This window comes from Manacus vitellinus, unplaced genomic scaffold, assembly GCF_001715985.3.
Source record: "Manacus vitellinus isolate BGI_N305 unplaced genomic scaffold, ASM171598v3 scaffold_55_pilon, whole genome shotgun sequence".
NCBI classification, from domain to species: Eukaryota; Metazoa; Chordata; class Aves; order Passeriformes; family Pipridae; genus Manacus; species Manacus vitellinus.
The window spans coordinates 1,025,187-1,046,317 of NW_021940651.1; the positions used below are offsets into that span (position 1 = coordinate 1,025,187).

Sequence of the window (21,131 nt, forward strand, 5' to 3'; positions counted from 1 at the left end):
CTAGAAGGGTAGAAATTAACCTTCAGACAGCAAGAATACAAGAGCTTACCAGCAGGATAAAATCCAGACAGATTGTTGTGACACAAGTTTTAGCCACAGGGATTTTAAGAGATGGGTCAAATTTGGCTGAGTCTGCTTGAAACTGTGAAATGTATGTATTACTACTGTTTTGCACCATTATCCACATTCCGTGTACAAACCGATAGTTTGCCCACAGATAAATCTACACTTAAGTATATTATGGAAAAAGAACCTTCAAGAAGAGATTTTTAACCTCTGTCAGAATTTCACTGAAAATAATACCACTGCTCTAAGACTTTCTGTATTGAGTTATTAGTGCTAGAAATAGTAACTGTTCTTGGATTCTGGCTTTTAGAACAGTAACTCTAAAAGCATTGCTGTCATTCTTCTTATAACATTCTTCAAAACTACGTCCATGTAATGACCAGCTGCTTGAATGTTGAAAAGAAACTCATCATTTGGTTTGTCCAAGTGCAATCATTTTACTTTTTTTTTTTTTCCTAATTGAACCCCAGTAATGTTACTACAAAAAAGCAGGAATTCCAAGCAAGGAAGGATTTCTATTGTAGCAATTAAAAATATGATTATCATGAAGCAATTTGGTGATGGCCCAGGTAATTAATTTTCATCTACATTTCATTGAAAATTGATATATTGCCTGAATGGCATTTGAAGTCTAAGAACAGAAAACCTTTGTACCCATGTGCACTAAGGAGCAAAAGACATGAGAAATCACCTAAGCAAATTCAATGTGACAGCTGAAATTTTTCATAACTGATACCACTATTGACAGGTCTAGGATTAAATCAGAAGGTCAGGCACTTGAAAGTAAGACAAGATAGTGCTCATAACCACAGTAATTAAAGCCCACTTTAGACCACAACAAGAACTGTTAGCTGTTTTACTAGCAGCAGGGTAACCTACATCTAGCAAATGTGACAGTCCTGGATGTTTTTAGTCAACATGTTGCATATAAGCCTGTCTAAAGAGGAGGGCAGCCAACTTTTTCAAAGGAACTCCAAGCTATCTGGACAGATGTTCTACACAATTGGGCTTACTGTGTTTGCTGAGCTTTCTAGGAAATCTACCCTTCTTTAGCTTGGACCCACATATACCTGTGTATGGCCACCCTCCACAAATAATTGGAGCACTCCTTGCATTCACATAGGTGTTCATAGTAAACCAACGTAGGAAACGAATTAGTAAAAAAGCTTCACAGTGCTGCAGCACTGTTTCTTCCTTCAGTTTTATGCAGGTGTGACATGCCTGATGCCACTGAAGGCATAAAAAGGGGATACTAATATAAAGAAACAGATCCTCCAGGATGCAGTAAGGCACAAGCAAAAACAAGTCCTTTCAGCACATATGTTATGTATGTTAACCAATACTAATTCAAATTTCAAAGTGCTTCCTCATGATCAGAAAACAGGCATTAAAGCCTTATTTTTGTTGTAATACAAATCGCGCTGAGTACTCTGCCAGCTCAGATACTTCAGACCTATCCCATGTTTTACCACTGACTTCCAAAGGACTAATGGCCTTTCACATTTTTCTTTCAGCAACTGCTATCTCACAGGCTTCTTTTTTTGTTATTTTGTACTCTTGCTAACTTTGTCCTTCTTTTTTTTCTTCTTTCCTTGTTTTTGTCTTTGCACCAATCAGATTGTAAGTCACATCAGGCCACCTAAGCAGCGCGATATTTTAACGAGTAATTAAAGAGCAACAGCAGCCCCTCCCTTTTATGTACTTTTTATACTTATTTACATTAATATATTTATTAATGATTTAGATTTGGCCTGAAAACTCAGTGAGAGTTGGGATTAAAAGTAACAGAGAGCTAAAAATAGTCTACACAGAGTTCTGGAAAAAGCCAATCATAAGTACGGTTAGGGTAGAGAAGCAGTGTCCAGATTGTCATTATTCACAACAATTATGCTACAGTGAGATATAAAACCCACTGAATTTGAGAGAAGTTAGTTTATGACTGTTGGAAGCCATTAACTACTGCAATGAAGCCAATCATCAGTACAAGGTAGTGATTTTTGTATGCAGGTAACAGGGATATATTATATGAATATACATCTTAATTTAGGATGACAAAAGTACTTGCAGAAGCTGTACTGCTTAATTAACCCTACAGTCACCTGATTAAACAAACAAATTAACAGATTTCTGAGTCTTATTATAAAACTAGTTCAAATTGTAAAATACAGGAAGTCCTTATCCAAAGCAGAAAGTATTCATACTCCATGCCCTTTCTCCTTTGCTACCAGAATCAGTGTTATGCTCCTCCAACACTCCTCATTTATAATACAGCAATTATATAAGTAATTTGAGAAGTAATCCTGAGTTGTAGTGAAACGGATACGACAATTTGAAAATGAGGCATGGAAAATACCTCCAGAATTTAAGGTTTTGTTTAGCAGCATTATGGAAAAAATCAGATAGAGGATTGGATACTGATTTCTTATTCCTATGTCACTAGCTGACATGGGCCTAAGCTGAGGGTTAGGCTGTGATGCCTAAGGGAAGCATCACTATAAGCATGGCATCAGCACAGAATCCAGATGACTCAAAGCCAGATAAATTCAATGAATCCTAGTACTTTTGTTAAATACTTTCTGCTTAGCAATAGAAACTATCTGGAAAATGAGTCAAAAAAGCTAACAGAAATAAGGCAACAAAATTAATTTATATATATAAAAAATATACATACATATATATATATATGTATGTATGTATCCAGGAAAACAATTATGTACTTTTCACATACAATAACTTATTACCACATTAGAGGAATACTCTGGGTAACATCAATGGGCCAAATTCACCTCCCCTACCTTCCACAGTGTTGCACCTGCATACAGCAAGGACAGATTTGACACTTGGTCCTTCGTGATGAAAATACTACAAAAAATGCAGTATCAGAGAATACCTATTGAATGTCAGATATTATACCATTATGAACTAGAATATCTGTTTGCTTTTTATATTACAGTAAGTAGTTTATTGCTTCTAGTGACCAGAAGGTACCTTATGAAGACATCTTAGATGTTGATAACACTTTTTATATACCGTTTTATGGACCTTGGAACACTGAGGTTGGCAGATCACAATCACTAAGTTATTTTTCTTCTTTATTTGCTGTTTGCATTTTGATTTGCTGAATGCACATGCAACTAGTGGATTAACTGTGCCAGAAGTGATATGTTAAAAACATTTAGGAAAACTTACTAGTTCGTTTTGTTTTACTGAAGTCAGGCATGAATAGCATGCAGTAGATTGCAAGGAAAACCAAAAGGACATCCATTTTCAAAGGATATATAATCTCCATGCACATGTAAAATGTCTCTTACAAAAGTCATTAATTTTTGTTAAAAGTGTGCCTTTTTGCCTCTTTTTATACAAGTGTACATGCAATTACCTGTCCAAGCTAAAACTATTTACAAAATTTCATAGTACAATACATCTTTTAAAGTGAATAATACATGAAAGGCCTATGTTTTCTGTTGTTTTGTAACACTGTACAAGATTAAAAATAAATAAGGCATTATAATACAGGTTTATCACAAATTAAAAAATGTTGATTTTCATTGTAATACAAAACTCTTAACTTGAAAGAACATTATGGCTAAATAGTCCTCCTGCCTGGGCAGAACACATACAGAATCTGGACTTGCTGATGTAAAGAAAATGCATTGTTTCTGCTACAAGCAGGAATCCAATGAAAATGATTCATGCTACTTTACTAATGTGTTCAGACTCCTCAAAGCACTGAAATGGCACAGGTTTCCCTTAAAAAAGTGACTCCCAAGTACTTTATTTTGCCCTACAGATAAATTACAGGCAAAAGCGTGAAAGAGATTTAGGTGCATGACATACTCTTGGTTACAGTGTTTTAAAATGTTCAGTTCAGTACTGACATGAGACATCATTATAACCCAAAGAAGAACTTGGCCTACAGAAGCTCAACTCCTGACCTTCACAAGCATGCTAAACTCCTGGTGATTGCTGCAGGCCTTGTGGGTACATAGGGGATGTGGATCCAGCCCTAACAAGTTGAAGCTTTTGCCTTTTGGTCTCACCTAGAGAAAGCAAGGGAGCATTCACATGTGTTTTGGTGAAGATAAGGGTGTGTGACTTACCACAATGGGAAGCAGCTACAAAAACCTACACATTTTACAGGCTGGATAAAATAGCTTTCTAGTCAATGTAAATGGAATACGTTTGGAAATATCTAGCCAGTAATTCAACCAGTCTGCAATTTCAGCAGAGAATAATAATTAAAAAATCATTTGAAGATAAAGGTAGTATAGGAACACTTAGAAATTAACTCCCAAGACTAAAGATCTCTGATGCTTATATCCTTATATAAAGAATGAAAGACTTCAATTATTACTCTTATCTGAAAGAGAAAATGTGCAAATTGATGTGAAATATTGTGCTTGCTGTTAATAGACATTGACATGCCAAAATGGCATCACTTTGTTGTAGGGCTTATATCTGTTAATTGTTTCAAACTACCTGCTGCACAAAACAGTGAACAGAAGTACAGGAGACTATTCTGCCCACAATGTGACAAGTTACTATCCTCAGATAGCTTCTCTAATTTGGCAGAAAATGTGCATTTATGGGGTTTTCATAAATATTACTTCCATATATTTTTCCCCTTCTTTCCACACATGAAACCTACTGACATGTCAAAGAATGCAGAAGGGCAGAGAGATTAAATATGCTATTTAAAGCTGGACTTAAACAAATTTACACAGAAGAGGAAAATGGGAAAAATTATATGAATAGGGAGGGAAAGCATAAAGGTAAAAGCACAGCTGCACCATATCATGATTTCAATGGGCATTTACTTTTTCCTGTTGAAATGGCTGCTGAATACTGCCTATCAATTTCACATGATTTTTTACTGATTTGTACCTTGGCTGAACTTTTTTCATGACTTTGTACTGGTCAGTCTAGGACTACATAGTAATATATAGTTTTCCCCACAGTAAAACCAGCAACAACCATAACAAAAATATGAAAAACATTAATGACAGGATAATGATGTTAATGATGATGAACTTAATGAGAATAGTGTTAACCTGGTCTATTGGAAGGTGTTCCTGCTGATGGCAGTGGAATTGGAACTAAATGCTCCTTAAGGACCCTTCCAACTCAAACCATTCCATGATTCTATGACTCATGGAAATTGACTCCAAATACACCATAATTGATGCTATAAGCTAGCACATGTGCACTAGCTTGCCTGCACTACCAAGAAGCCATCCTGGTCCACTCAACCTGCTCTGGGAGGCACAAACCTCCTGCAAAAGTGCCGAATGAGAAGCTGATGATGGACTGTGCCTGTCTGGTCCTTTCCATTCGACATAGAAAACACTCTTACAAAAGTCACATGCCTCATTTGGCTGTTGGAAAGGAGGATCTGGCTTAGAAAATCTTCGGACCTTTTCTACTAACACCTGCTAATCTTTTAAAATAAATAATCCAAATTTACCTTGCTACATGATCTTCCAGTGACATTACCAGGCTGAGAATGGGGCTGTGAATGAGAGCAGTCACAAAAGTATTAACAGAGGGGATCTGTTTCTGCTCACTGTCCATTTAGTGATCAAAGAAGCAATAGCAAGATGCCTATATCTTGGGCCTAATAAAAATAATAACAAATAAATAATTTCATTGCAAACTTTTTGGGTCGGTCAATGAGTGTATTTGTTCGATGTGTTCATGTACTACCAGATCTGATGCTAGAATCTGAATATTCTTTCATTTTATTATTATCACTGAAATTATACCAAACTCACTGATTCAAAAATTCAGTAGCATGGAATCTTTAAGAGTGGAACTGAGTGATTATTGCTATTGCATATAATGCTTTCCAACTTTGTTAAATATTTAACTGCATGATAATTTAGTTCATACAAACGAGTTAGACAACATAAATATGCAGTGTGCTTTACATGAATACCACTTATTCAGTTTAATTATGTAAATATTTGTTCTTTTATATCTGTATTCTCTACATGTATTTATTTAAATGGCTTTGGATGCCTCAAAACCAGAAATAAATTATTCTAGAAGAATAGCTGTGAACTGGATAGCTATTAGGGAGATAAAGAAATGCAGTGACTTTCTACAGACCAACCACTATGCAGACACCCTGTACAGTACAGTTAGGAAGCAGTTCTCAGGTTTTTATAGTCACTTTAATCACAACACTAACTTTGCTAGCTTTGTAATGAAGCACCTAGCTGACAGGGTACATAAAAATTAATTTAAAACCCTGTTGAAAACCACTGGAGTCCCACAGTAGCCTGATGTGGCTACATGAAGAACAGAAACTCCTGTAACATCTATTTAACTATTTGCATCTGCTGACACAGTATTTGTCCATATACTTTTGACACAAACAGTGACTGTTCCAAAGTAAAAGCTGATTGCAGAAGAATCACTCAGAATCTTCTTTCCACTGAAATCTTTAATAAAATAGGCCCTCTAAAGGGAAATGTGAAATCTAGTACACAAGTTTTCTATTGTACAATCTGGACAACTTCTGTAGTCTAGGGTGGGGTTTTTCATTTTGTTGTTGGTGGTGGTGGTTATTGGTCTTGAGTTTTTTTGGAGGGGGAACAGGGATTGGGTTTTTTTTGGTTAAAAGGATGTTTTGCATGTTTTTAGACAATGTAAAGTTTTGCTTCTCTTTTGGAAAACAGTGAGGTTAGTTAACCTGTGAATCCCCATCAGGACAGTATGGCACTGGACTATAGAGTACGTCACTCAACAGGATGAACACCAACTGCCCCCACCTCGAGTACAGAAATGCACTCCACATTTCATATCCAAATCAGTGTTTCAAGATGAAACCATGGACAATAGGATGTGGGCTGCATTAAAGAAAAAAGCTGTCAAAATATGTTCCCTTTTATGCAGATTAAGAGCAGGCCTCACTCTCCTGGCACAGGAGAGGGCTCCTCATTTGGGCAAAGTTTGACTGTGCTTGTTTCTCAGAATTATAGCTTTCTATAATTGTACAGCTTTGAAGAGTGAGCCTGGATAGAATCAAGATATAATAAAACTGTGGCATAAATTTAAAAATCAGTTAAGATGTAAAATTATGTTGGCAAACATACAAATGTCACAAAGCTAGCAACAGCATGTTTGGCACCAGCACAGGACTATTCTTTGAGCTGTTTAGAAAGGTAAAGCTAATCCTGGAACTGAGCCAGACCTGTGCTATTTCTAAAAGCCTGAAATAATACCATCCTTCTGCTCCTCAGAAAAATCAGCACTGTACATAAAGGAATGTTTCTATATTGCATAAGCATATTGCTGTGCTTGCAGGGTGGCTCCTCTGTCTTGCACAAAGTCAAATGACCTACAAAGAGGCAGTAAGTTCTAAACTCTACCACCCTTTTTTTTTTTATGGAAAGAATATATATTGTTCTTCTGCCTAAACTTTAAGCTCTGTTGTTTACCTACTTCATATCCTAGTGTTATGGTTTGATTGGAACCTTTTGGAAATTTTTGAAGCATGCAAGGAGAACTTTAAAAATTAGATAGGGTTTATTAATTAGCTGAATCCAGCCTTCATTAACCTGCCATTGACAGCACAATAAACACTGTTCTCATTGCTTTAACTCATGCACTGGGAGCACAGTTTCTCTAACTCCTGCTGTAGCCCTGGAGAGTCTCCAGGTGCCCCATATTCCATGGTGAAATGAAGCTTTCCTAATCCCAGGCCCAACAATGCTGGCTATGACAGAAAGAAATCTCTTTACTATGTCATTGCAGGTGGATGTGTAAATAAATACACATTTTTTGTTTATCTCTATAAACCTCTATTAAGTCTACACAGAACTGTTTGTATATGTGCATATATAGATTAAAACATATATACACACACACACATAAATAATTGCTTGCACATTTATCTAATCTTTTTCAACTACCTTTTAAAAATGCCATGAAAATATTCCTCATTTCCAGAAAATCCCATTTTGACTTTTCCTAACAGAATTGCTAGCCCTTATATGTTCCATCCCAAGAGTTTGTTACACAGTCCCCAAGTTCTCTTTGGTTGGGTTGTAGTGGTCCTTGGTTAATGCCATGGCCTATGACCTCTGACCACTTGGTAAAAATTCAGTCAACCATTGCTCTCCAAGTTCACTGCAGATGACACAACCAAATCTCCTTTGTTCTATGCCTCCTTCACAGCTGGCACAGAAGGAAGATAATGCAGTGTTTGATTTGTGTGACTGGCAGACGCTTGACCTGCTCCAAGCCCAGGTTTTGCAGTAAAGCTAGCAACTGAGGACACCGATGGACAGCTGGTGCCCAGTTTTGTTTGAATGTTTGCCCTCCCATAAGGGTACATTTTTCGCTCTAAGTTTAAAGACCGTGTTTGGGAATTATTTCCATCAGCCTTTCCTTCCAGGAAATAGGTCAACATTTCACCTTTTCCCTTTACACTCACTTTACCCCTGCACACAAATTCATAACTGCACCTTTTTAATATCCGTTGAACTTCTTCTGTCACCTGAAGACAGAAAGAAAAACACAACTGTTACTTTTTTCTGTTCATGTAACTTCTCACTCCGCTTTATTTTACTTTTCTGTCATGAAATATGCATAAGCACAATGGATGAGCACCTATAGCTGCTCTCAGGCTTACTTAGAATTTTCTTAAAGAAGTAAAGATGACCAATCTAACTGGAATCTGCAAAGCAGAACTTCTGGTCTTGAACCGAATAATTATACAGCCACATTAAGTTCCGTCCAACAGAAATGTATAACCAGATTGTAAGCTCAATCAGTTCCAGTGATGTTAATTTGCTGCAGAAGACCTTTTGATCCCTGGAGATTAAACAGGTATTTTGGATAAATGACTGCAAGAGCTCATTGAGCTTTTGAAAGGTACAACATAGGTTCTAGCCAAGCCCTAGTAGAACAACAATGTTCTCTTTTGCATCGCCTCTCCAATCCAAAGTATCAAAGAAATTTTTAAAGCTACATAAAATGCAGTAAGATGCAAACAAACATAGATCCTTTCCCTGTAGGTCTTATTCAGGCAAAATTTCTACAGTACCAGGACTGGCAGTGTCAGCATTCCCAGGCTTGCCTCCAACTGTGTGCAATGAAACAGAGAACTTTCTTCTAATGGGAAATGATTTATTTAAGGATTTCATTGTCTCCAAGGAGTGAAGCATATAAGATGGAAAACAACTAGATCTCTGATGCTTGAGTCAGCTGGAGAGTGTTGCCCTTTTCATTAGAAGAAGATAAAGTGAGGCTGCATTTTCTAAGTGGTCTTGAAAATGTAACTATATGTAAAACAGGAAGTATGTAAACTTTGCAAAATTGTCTTAGAAGGCACTCACCTGAATTTTTCCCTGCACTCCAGTACTATCCATCCGGCTGGCAACATTTACAGTGTTCCCCCAGATATCATACTGTGGTCTTCTGGCTCCAATGACTCCTGCTACTACTGGCCCAACATTAATACCTAAAATTAAACAATGAGTTTGGTTTCAAACACTACAGCATATTATCCAAGGGAAACATGAATCCTACAAAACAGACTCAACACAAGTGCCTTAAAATTTTTCTGCTCATAGGACATAATTTATATTAACAACATGAAGCTGAGTCAGGGGAGATTAAGGTTACATATCAGGAAAAGGTATTTCTCCCAAAGGGTGGTTGAGCACTGGAACAGGTTCCCCAAGGCAGTGGTCACAGCACCAAACCTGTCTGATTTCAAGAAGCTTTGGGGCAACATTCTCAGACACATGGTGGGATTCTTAGGATGTCCTGTGCAGAGGCAGGATTTGGACTTGATGATCCTGATGGGACTCATCCAACTCAGCATATTCTATGATTCTATGCTGAATTTAATGCCAACTGGACTTTTGTATTTGCAAAAGGTTTATAAACAAAACAAAGGCATTCCTTGAGATATCTTATTAGACATGCAATACGATAGACAACATAAAAATATGATTCTTTGGTGGATTTTATTTATTTAAAGAAAAGAAGCAAAATAGTGCTAGTCCAGAGTTTAGCTGTAGACAAGACAAACTGCTAGTTCTTTAATTGGTCCCTACAACTTCCACTGCAGTTGCACTTATAAAGTCTTCTAACAGAGGTTTTCCAAGTGGAACAGAAATAATGGTCTGGAAGACACAAGGATTGGGGTACAGGAAGTGTGTGACATTGGCTATTAATACTAGACAACTCAGATAAGGAAAAAGACAAAAGGATTGAAAATGGCTCAAGCACTTTTTTTTGGGAAACTGCAGAGCTTGATTCTACATTTCTGACTGAATTGGACACCTTGTTTGGAAGATAAAAGAGTATGTGTTCCTTCTGAGTGCCCTGAAGAGCTGCAGATACTAAACCCTGCAAAAGATTCCATGTGAGGGCTTTCCCAGGCAAGTTATGCAGAAGAATGGGGGTTACACATTTGATCTTTTGTGAACCTGGAAAGACCAGTTATAACAGAGTTCAAAGAGAATTTAGGATTTATAATTATCAAGATGTACAGGAGGTCAAATATGTGTAACTCTCCTATTGTTGCCTTTGATGTCTTGGGTCTTTCTCAATCTTACACTGCTAGCAACTTTTGTTTTTCCCTTGTCAGGCCTATTCTCACAATTCAGCCATGAAAATGTGTGGAGAAAGAAGCTGGAGAAAACTATCTGGTTTAGAATATGCAATGAAATGAGAACAGCAGTGGAAGTAACATTGGAGAGGAGCAGAATGCAGGGAAGAAGGGGAAGAGGGGAATGTGATCTCTAAGAAGATTGTGAGAAAGGACTCTGAGTGGTAAGACGTGTAATAACGTGTAAAGGATTGCATGGGAAGGGTTGTGTTGTGAAGACCAGAGGATTTGATTTGTTGGAGAAAACAGGACTGGTTAAGGTGATCTGGCATCTGTGAACAAAAAGCTCCCATCACACTTTTAATGCCAACAAAGCTTTTGCAGATTTAACTTAATAGCTAAGTACACTAAAACCCAGTTTTCAGCAGTTTAGCAATGCAAAGCAGCGTAAGCCACAAGAATGGGCACACATAATATTGCATGAAATTAGTCGTGCAGTTTCCTTTTAGAGGTGCATAGATTAAGTAAACACATTGGAATTGGACATAATTGTAATTCCTTATACTAATGCATACCATCCAGCCTGCTGACCTTCTACGTGAAGGTGACTTTCTCACTAAAGGACAATTTTCAGCTTTAATCATGAGGGCAGGACAGGTAATCCTTTGCTGACAGCACAGGAAAAGCCAACAAAAAACAATGTTCTGCTTGTGTGATAATTGTAGAAACGTGACTTACCAACTCGCAGGACAAAATCATTGTAGGACTGATAGTTGATTTCATCAAGAACGTCAAACATCTCTATTGCAAAATCTGCCAGTGTACTCAGATGGGAATAAATTGATTTTTTAGCCTAGAAACAAAATAGTATAATAGTATTGCACATTAGATTTGTATGATACTGAGAGGCAGGTGAAATACCAAAGTGAAAACCAATGAAAAACGCAGGACAGATGGCTTAGGAAAAGAATCTAACCAATTCTCCTGTTTGTGAAAGGAAACTTTTGATGGTAGCTAAAGCACATGCATTCTTTTCTTGAGTGGTATTTTTTTTAATTCTCTCTCTCTTTTTGATTTCTGGGAAGAATGGAAAACAAAGTTCCCATGGTAAAGTGGTTCTGTTGCTAGAGAGCTGCAGATGTTTGTTGTGAGTGTGGCAGGGAACATAACCTGCTTTCTTACAAAACTACTTTGCCTGGTGATTATTAATAACTATAGTTTCTGCCCTCTTCTCCCTTTGGGGCTTTTCCTAGTTCCCAACTCCATGGGGTGCATGCTGCTCCCATTGACAAAATTTCTGTTGCATTCAATCCTGTGTGACACAGAACGCCCCTATGTTTTTTCCTTTCCAAGCAAGCTGAAGGGATTTGTTATAAAATGTATCTAAATTAACTATAGCAAAAAAATCAGAAGGGATCAAATGAAATGCTGAAGTATCAACTTTTAACTAAAACCCCAAACATAAGAAAATAAGTTTTACAACTTCAGGCTAATTAATTAAACTGTAGAGCTCATGGTCAGAGGATATTGTGATTCCAAAATTTCACAAGAGTCTAACATAGTTACTCAAACTCATGAAAGAAATATTTGCTACACAGTAGTAAAAAGACATTAACTCCAGAGTTTCTTAAACAGCATATCATTAGAAAGTAGAAAAGAGAGGTTTGTGTATTTCTCCTGTAACTCATGCCCTTCCCCCAGGATCTACCTTTGGTTAGTTAAAGACAGGTTACTAGAATAAGCCTTTGATTTGACTCAGTATGACTGCTTTTATGTTCTGCTCTTATTTGAATAAGAAATATGAATTTTGGAACAGATTTACAAAGTGAAAGTGGGCTAAAGGTAGGATATGGTGAAAGAAATGCAGGGTCAGTGGCAGTTTCAGTAGGGTGTTGCACAACAGGATTGTGGAAGCTGGCATGAGATGAAAGCTTGCTGAGTTTTTGCCATCATAGCGAGATTTTATAAATGCAGTGCTTGGCAGTGGCTGACAAACCTGAGAAACCAGTTGCTATTTGCTTTATTCTGCTCAGTTTGAAAGGGCTGCTCCATGTGACTGGGAAATTCACAAAAAATTAGTTCTAACAAAAAATTATAAAATCATCCTTGGGCCAGTCCCAAATTTTGGAAAAAAAAATTTTTTATTTACCTGCCTGGATATCTGACATTGTGCTTCTTACAATGTGAACTAGCTAGCTCTACTCTTTTCCAGCACCACCAAGAAAAAGGAAGAACAAGAATTAAGCTTAAAGAGCTTATGGCTACAGTCCCACCAGGGAAGGAAACAATATTGAATGTCTGGAGGAGGGAGGGAGTTGTGCATAGTTTTATTTGATTTCTAATCTTCTTTATATTCCTTATCCTTCCATTTCTTTGCTGTCTAATAAATGCTGTGTTTTTCTGCAATGCCCTTCAGGGTCGCAGGAGAGAGGACTTGTGACAAATACTAGATGTGCTGCAGGTCACAGATGCATCTCAATAGGTTTACTGGCAAACTCTTTTGAACCTGCACTGAAGACCACTGGTGAAGTCAGGATCTTGGTGAAATACACACACAAGGATTTTATATTGTGTGAAAGATCTACAAAGACGTTGGTTTGTGTGTTGCCCTGATGGTGTAACTGGCAAGCAATTATTCATTTAGACATCAGAGGAATAGTTACTGGAAAGACTGCTCAGAGCATCACAGCAAAGCCACTGTGATACAGGCAATGTGCATTTACTTTATTCGTCTGCTGAAGTCAAGAAACAAGTCCTGTAAAATATGGGATTTAAATATTTAACTTCATCAGGGTACTGAGCTCTTATGTGTGCAAATGTCCTCAGTTAAGAGCACAGTTAACCCGATCCACTGTTTTCTGCTCATGTCCAAATCCTAGTATGAAATTATTTGCTCACAATCAGAGGCTGTGTCAGATATTCTGTTGAAGCTGGGATGCTCCTGGCAGAGGGCACACTAGAAGCAGTTGAGTCTCTTAAGGCTCCCCATGGACAGCCCAGGGACTGTGTGATGGCTGGAAGTGATCACCTGTGCACGACAGGCTAGCCAGGATTATCAGACTTCTAATACATAGCTGCATGCTGAAGACCTGTTGGAAAATTGCCAGGAGGATGTGAATAATTTCTATTCATTTGCACACCATGAGCAGTGGGAAGAGAACACAAAGAGCTGAAACCCCAAGTTAAAAGTAAAAAATATTGATTGTTTCATACAAGATTTTTTTTCCAGAATATAGAATGTTAAGTAAATTCTACATGTGCAGAAAAGATCAAAATTTTCCCCAAGATTTAAGAGAAAGGCAAGACTTTCTGCAGTGATTTAAAATGCATTACTATCATAAGCTCAGAGCAGTATCTTTAATACTGGGTCAACTCAGCTAACCCTTCGCTTAACAACTATAAAATACAAGAGACAAACGTGCTTAGATTTTGGAACATATGCTGCCAAAGTTACCCAATAACACACTTGTTTTGAGCATTATAGTTCAAAGAGCATTTATAGCAGACATATTGCCTGTTTGCCCGAGATCACACACTGAAAAAAAATCTAAAGTTCAATGTTTTTTGCCTGTCCAAGGACCCATGAGTCAAACATTTCAGGATAAACAGACTTTTAAAAATACCTTTTTTGTAATATGTAGATTTCTAGGAATGATATAAAGGAAAGCATCAGCTGCAAATTTTCTGCAGACCAGAAAATTAGTTGCATGTGATATATTCCAACACGATTCTAACAGTCGATTTCAATGTGGTCTTGTTTTTTATTCACTTAGCAGGGATAATAGTTCACAGGACATCTTCTGGCCTTTTTCATTTTCGCCCTTTAATTTGATGTTATTTTTCAATGCTAAACTGTATATATGAGTGTATACAACATGTGTCTACAACATATGTACATGCATACCGGAACAAGGGAGAAGTGTCTGGAAACTCTGAGCAGACAGTGAATAGATTGGTTTAATTTTCATGATATTCTTATATCATTAGTTTTATAACATATTCATAATTTAGTTTTATTACTACAATTATTAATATGCATGGTACTCTGTATACAATATATTTAATATACTGCCCACATAGTTTTCTGACTTTCTAGATCCTGCTTGCAAATCTAGGAAATCTCTGTCCCAAGACAATAACTTAAGGTGAGAAACACACTCAGGGTAGTAAAGAAGATACAAAAGAACTGTGCCACAGAGCTAAGGGGCTTGAAATGACTTTGACTTTTTTTACTGCTAAGTAATTAAAACGGTAAAAAGAATGCCAATAGCAGAGACAAAGAAGAGCTTATTTGAAGGGACCAGGGTAAAGTGAAACACTGCTAAGTACAAAGTTTGTTTTCATTGTAGGTTACATCTAGATTTCCATATTAAAAAAAAAATGTAAAAATCACATTTTAATATTCTTCTGCTAGTTTTGCAGCAATTCATTACACCTAGAGTCTCTCTTTCCTACATCTTAGGTCATCTAAGATACTGGGTTTAAAACACTACTACTCTGACTTAGAGGCTCTTATACATCGATTTGCAGAGAATCCAGAACTGCAGACAATGAAATTGCAAGTGAAGCCACATGAGCAACTGTGGCAGTTTTTCTTCTCAGGCTACAGCTTTTCTTTGAATTTCAAATTTAAAGTGTTGCAAAGCAGTCATACAAGTTATCTGTAATCACATAGAATTAGTTGTGTTTCTGGTGCTCCTCTAGAGATTGAAAGAAAATGGTTCCTTCACAAAGGACTGTTTTGTAAAATCTTCTTACCTTAGTTCCTGAAGTAGGTACAAGTCCCACAGCTGCCATATATGTACTTCCAATTGTCTTGATCTTTTCTATGTCCTTATAATATTCTTTGTCCATAAGCTTTGTTTAAAACATAAAACTGTTAAATATTACATAATATTTTAGACAAGCAACCATAGTTATCAGATAATATGTGCAAGTTCATTAAACCATATTATTTTTGGTAAGTTGAGGCTGGCCCACTTTGATGTCATTGAAAAAACCTGCCATTAACTAGCATTTTGATACTCTTTCTATATTAGTGGAATTTGAGGTCAGACCTAAAAGTCTGACCACCTTGAAGAAGCCCAGTGGACATCAATTATGATTAAATAGAAAGTTTACACTACTCTTTTATTAAGCAGTTCAAGATATGATGAATTACTACAGATAATCTCTGTTGATAGGAATTTGGTAGAACTCATACGGTCAAAAGACAAAGTCCTTAGAACTTACCTCATCAAAATCAGCAATAATTTCATTTAACAGGCGTAAACATTCCACTCCCATATTATTGCCGTCCAATTCAATGTAGAAATCATTGAAGTTTGGGATGGAAGCAAACATCACTCCTACTTGTGAATATGACTGGTAATAAAGGTCCTGCAGTTCAGGAGCAGATATAATTTTTATTTTAAAAGATTAATCTAAACTAAGCATCATTATTACAATACCCATTCTACTGCTAAGCAATAGCTATGACAAAAGCCATCATTTTTGCTTGAGAGAAAGCCAGTCTTCTTAAAATAATGTTGAATCTTCTTAAAATAATGTTGAAAGATGTCTCCACTCAAAACCATAAAAGAAAATTAACGCCTAAAGTATTAAACCCATTTAAAACAACTTAGTTTTGTTTTGTTTTGTTTTTCTGTTTAGACATGGAAGCAGTAAGTAAAAATTTGGAGAAAGGCTTAACAGTCATAGAACTTCCATTGTGTGAGAAATATATTTTCTCAATTGTGTTTTATAAGCAAAATAGCATGTGGAGCAATTTTATACTGTAGCAAAAAACCAGCCTCACTCCTTCACATCTTTCTGTGAGTTATGGAGTCCTATGTAATATAATGCTGCTCTGTATGCTAAGGTTTCTGCTTAAAAATTTAGAGGGCTCAAAGAAAGCAAAACCACTCTTCTGTGGTTCAAATACATTGATCAAAATTCTCAAGAGCAGTATCATGGATATTACAGCAACTCCAGTGCTGCAGGTTTTCAGATTACCAGAAGGATTCTGGTAAGGGTTTCCTAAACCAATTTATTTAGTCACTGTAGCGTTTTATGTTAAAAGCTGCTGGGTCTTCCTTGAGTATGTATAATTCTCCATTTTTAACTTTAAATGGGTGCTTTTGGTAATGATAGCATGTTTTCCAGAACTAGATTGGGTAATACAGTAGCGTCTGGAAGATCATGTGCTTCACTATTCAGAACCAAACTGAGCTCATACAATGCTGTGATAAATCCCAATATCCTAAATTGATTGAAATGAAGTGATTGACAAGCAGACACTTGGTTACACTGATATTTAATAACAATAAGCCCTTATACTGATTTTTATTAAAATTCTTTAGAGAAAGAGGACCATAAAGCAAAAGAAATAATCTCTAACTAATTCTTGAATACAAGTTTTTATGAAATTATTTAAACGTGAGCAAAATTTTAAAAGTCCAAGCCTTTCTTGAAAACATACAATTGAAAGGTGACCCAAGCAACACCAGGCCACATCCATACAACATGTATATACATTTTATCTTGGTTTACCATATTTCTTGGATTAGACATAAGAAAGTGCTGTGCAACATGTGCTGGCAACAGGTTGAAGAGAATTCTTTTATTATCCAGCTTGACTCTCTCCATATCGTCTCTCTCTTCTTCTGCCTGTGGGGATAGAGGAAAAGAAAAACCTTTCCAAATAGCAAAAAGTTAGTTGAACCTATCAAACAGCTTCTACTAATTCATCCTTTGAAATTAAACTGAGCATAATAATGTAGAGCAGTAATGTAGAGTGCGAACGTTTCTCCTGTATCATGCTTCTATGTTAGGCAAAATCCCTTAAAGTTCTTAATAATTTAAGCTCTGGGCTACTTTCAGGATTTGATCAGCTAAGTATATCAGTATCTCCCATAGTTCTCCATTATTTTTAAAATAGACCCTTGATATTTTTACAGAGTAAGAAGCCAGAACAATCCCACTTAAGTGGGTCTTGGAGGCCAATTCCTTTCCACGTAGTCTGATACAGTGTAGCAATATTTGATCCATGTTTCAAAAAAGAGAAGCCTGTAGAATCACCAGTCAAACCTATGTCATTTTGCAGTAAAATGTAAAGAGAACGGGCTAGTCAGTAACTTCAACAGAGAAAAAGATTTTAAAATTGAGTCCTTAAGAATGATATCTAATTAAAAAAAGTGTATAAAGATAATTAGCATTTCTAGAGATGGTTTTAATTATGCTGGTGTTTGTCATGAAAACATAGACAGTTCCTTCACAACAGAAATTCTATTGTTGGTGTGAATGACAGCATTCAGAAAGAGTTAAGTGTGTTAACACAACTGAGGTTCCTAACCCAAGATACTGGTATCTTATTACAGGTGCCTTGACTAACAGAAATTAGTGGGAGTCATACATTAGGAAACAATTCTAAAACTCAGACCTCTTATTAGAAAAATACTGAATATCTAGGGATCTCATTTGGGACTCCTAGGTCTGCAAATTCCAGCCTAGTCCTTCATGTACTCATCAGCAAAATTACTTCTCTGGAATTTGCTCCTTTTTCTTAAAGTGACTTCTGGCTCTACATTCTAATTTCAATTAGAAAATGCTTGATCAGGTTATATAATTAAACTCACAGAAATTATATCTTATTCTTTGCTCCTCAATCACATTCACAGAACAGTAACACAAATCTTCTACTGTGATCCTAATATGATTTTGTTTATCTAATTACAATCAGTGGAAGACTGGAAGGGCAAATTCTCAGGCATTATTGAGAAACCACAACCACATAAACCACCAAAGAACCTGTTCTAATCTTTGTTGGTGTCCCATTTGCATCTGAAATTTGGTATCCTGATTTATTACAAAGTCCACATACTTTTTTCACTATCCATTCCTGTCTAAGTAGGAGAAAACCAGTCACCCCTTGCCTTCGTATAAGCTACCAATATATTTTCATGTGATTTCTTTTTTCCAGGAAGTCAGGTTTTACTTTCCATGACGAAACTTAGGAAAAAGCCTTTTTATTCAAATTACACAGTTCACTTTGCTTTGCAGTTTACTTCTGTATTTCTAAATTTCTTTACAAATAGAAAGAATGCAGAAAAACAACTGATTTTATAGACATAAATTCTTCAGGAATTGTTCCCTTCTGAAATAAATTCTCATCTCCTACTCTTATTTGTGTAATAAGAAACAGAATCTATTCCAGCCATGAAATATCAGTAAACATTAAATAGCAATGAAGTTCTGCAAGAAATACACCTGAAGCTTTTACTCTAAGCAAGTATCTATTCCCTGTTTGTGAGCTGTTTTCCTGAGACTTATTTTGCTGTTTAAATTTCACATACTCTTTTCTTAAAATATCCTTCCCCTGTTTTGGTGGCATAACTCTGTCTCTGACTTATTGTTTTCTATAAACATGTGAAATGGTCTCTGGCATTTTGTTTGACTGTTGCAATTTAAATGTTCTAATAGTAAAAATAAAAAATTTTTCCTGCTGAAAATCCAGACTGAGCTTGCAACTCCATTTTTGTACTATACTGAAATATAGCAAATTTTACTCCGACAGCAGCAAAGGGATTTCAAAACTGAACTGATGCTCTGAATAAAAAAATCCATTTGGGGCTTGTTTATCCATTCTTCTATTTTTTGAACAAGAACTTTTTTGTTACTTAATTCCTAGGAATGTTAATGTTCTCATTTAAGCTACCAATAACATAGGGGGCAGAATATCAGCCTAAAGAACAACACTCCTTCGAGTCAGGGCATAGGGATTTCTGGACTGTCAAAGGAATCAAGTAGGGGTAGGTAAGTGGAGTAATCAGTTTGATACATTGTATGGATAGTGATGTTGCTCACTCACTGACAGCCGCTGTTCATTTCTGATCTGGAAATGTGTGACCCGATTCCTCTGCCTTGCCCAGTTGTGAGCCGAAATGTGCATTTTGGAAGACATGATTGAAAAGGTTCTTCAGTACACCCATCATTGTGTACAAATGACAAAGGTTTTAGAGCAAGCCTAAGTCATGACTAAGAAGTGAAGAAATGAGCTCTTGAGTGAAGAACTGATGGTGGAAATCAAACTATTAGAGTCATGTCTGAAGGGGTAGCAAAATCCTCTAAGAGCAGGGAAAGGCATCACCATTGTTAATGGTAGAATGCTACATCTCCAACACACCTAGCAAGCATCTCCTCCCCTCTTTGGATGCAAAACTGCTAACTACAGTCTTGTCTCTGAGAAGATTCAGTTGACAAAGATGAGACTGTGGGAAAAAAGAAACAAAGATAACTGTTCAGAAATTATAGGGGGAAATATGGTTGCTAGTCCCTGGATGGAATATGGTCAGCACACCCAACTTCCCTCACACAATACAAAGAGGGACTAAATGGAGCATGGAGTGAAGACACCACAGCCAGGCTCTGTTGAAACCATTGCAGAGGAGGGAACTTGCTGGTACTTTTTAGATAATAAGCTACATAGCAGCTGGAAACCAAGGGAGATAAAGGAAGATATTCTGCTGTTGAATCAGCAACTGTGGCAAAATCAGTCTCCTTGGATTGACGCATATCCCCATCCATCCCCATCACATAGCATCCCACAGTTTTTATAATGCTGGTAACTGATTACACATCCTTTGTTTGGGAAGTGGTCTGAGCAGTTGTATCAGCTGGCTGTCTAAGTCTAAACATGCTGTAGCAATGTCACTGACTGAATAGTTATTACATGAAAATACAGTTTCAAGATTCAGTTAAAAAGAAGCCTCATTTTTTGTACCTGAAGGTGGCACTAAAGCCACAGGGAAGAGACTCATCACATTGCTTCTGCAGGGCCAGGTTTTTGAGAGGAAGTGCTAGCACACCTAGCAAGTCTTGCTTCCAGACTGTAAAACTTGTATTTCTTACAAGTGTAGTGGACTAGGAAAGCCAGTGGAATTATATTCTAGTATTCCCTGAAGAATGCATCAATTAGTCATATCATTATATTATACTTATTTTCCTCCACTGACAAATCCTGGGTGAGTGAGCAACTCCATTCTTTGGTGGTTTTAGATCTTCATAAATTTATTACTTATATTTATTTGTTCATTCTTTTTTTTTGTCCCAGTTTTGTTAAACAATTTGCATCATCAAATGTGAATATCAGTAACAAGTAAGGAAAATGTTCCTATATTTGCTACTCATAGTTATTGTCATATGAGACACACAGAGTTACTCAACAATGCTATACAGAAAATGAAATTGTCCTCCCACTGTCTGTTAAAAAAATCAACAAAACAAAGAGCAGATATTTTCTGGAAATACTGTGATATTCAGAAAGGTTAAATTTGGAACAGAAAAATACCCTAGCAAAATCAACAAGAACCTATAACACCACTGACATGTGAACAGTAAATACAAATATAAATGTTTTGACAACTTATCACAAATCAAAAAAATTATTTTTTCCATATAAAATATTTTTTCCACATTTTTACATAAATTATGTAAATACATACTGTATTATCTCTGTTCT

At 36.5% G+C, this 21,131-nt stretch overlaps 1 protein-coding gene across 1 annotated transcript in view; it reads right to left on the reverse strand.

Annotated features, from left to right (window-relative positions):
• Positions 1 to 5,243: 5,243 nt before the first annotated feature.
• The window catches only part of ADCY1 (adenylate cyclase 1), a 164,847-nt gene continuing 148,959 nt past the window's right edge, over positions 5,244 to 21,131 (reverse strand). Inside the window, exons 15-20 of the mRNA XM_008920697.3 lie at positions 17,165 to 17,281; positions 15,866 to 16,012; positions 15,392 to 15,490; positions 11,372 to 11,486; positions 9,411 to 9,535; positions 5,244 to 8,569 (exon numbers count right to left, since the gene is read on the reverse strand). Coding sequence (XP_008918945.1) covers positions 8,231 to 8,569; positions 9,411 to 9,535; positions 11,372 to 11,486; positions 15,392 to 15,490; positions 15,866 to 16,012; positions 17,165 to 17,281 — 942 coding nt within the window. The 3' untranslated portion in view covers positions 5,244 to 8,230. The remainder of the gene's footprint in view (positions 8,570 to 9,410; positions 9,536 to 11,371; positions 11,487 to 15,391; positions 15,491 to 15,865; positions 16,013 to 17,164; positions 17,282 to 21,131) is intronic.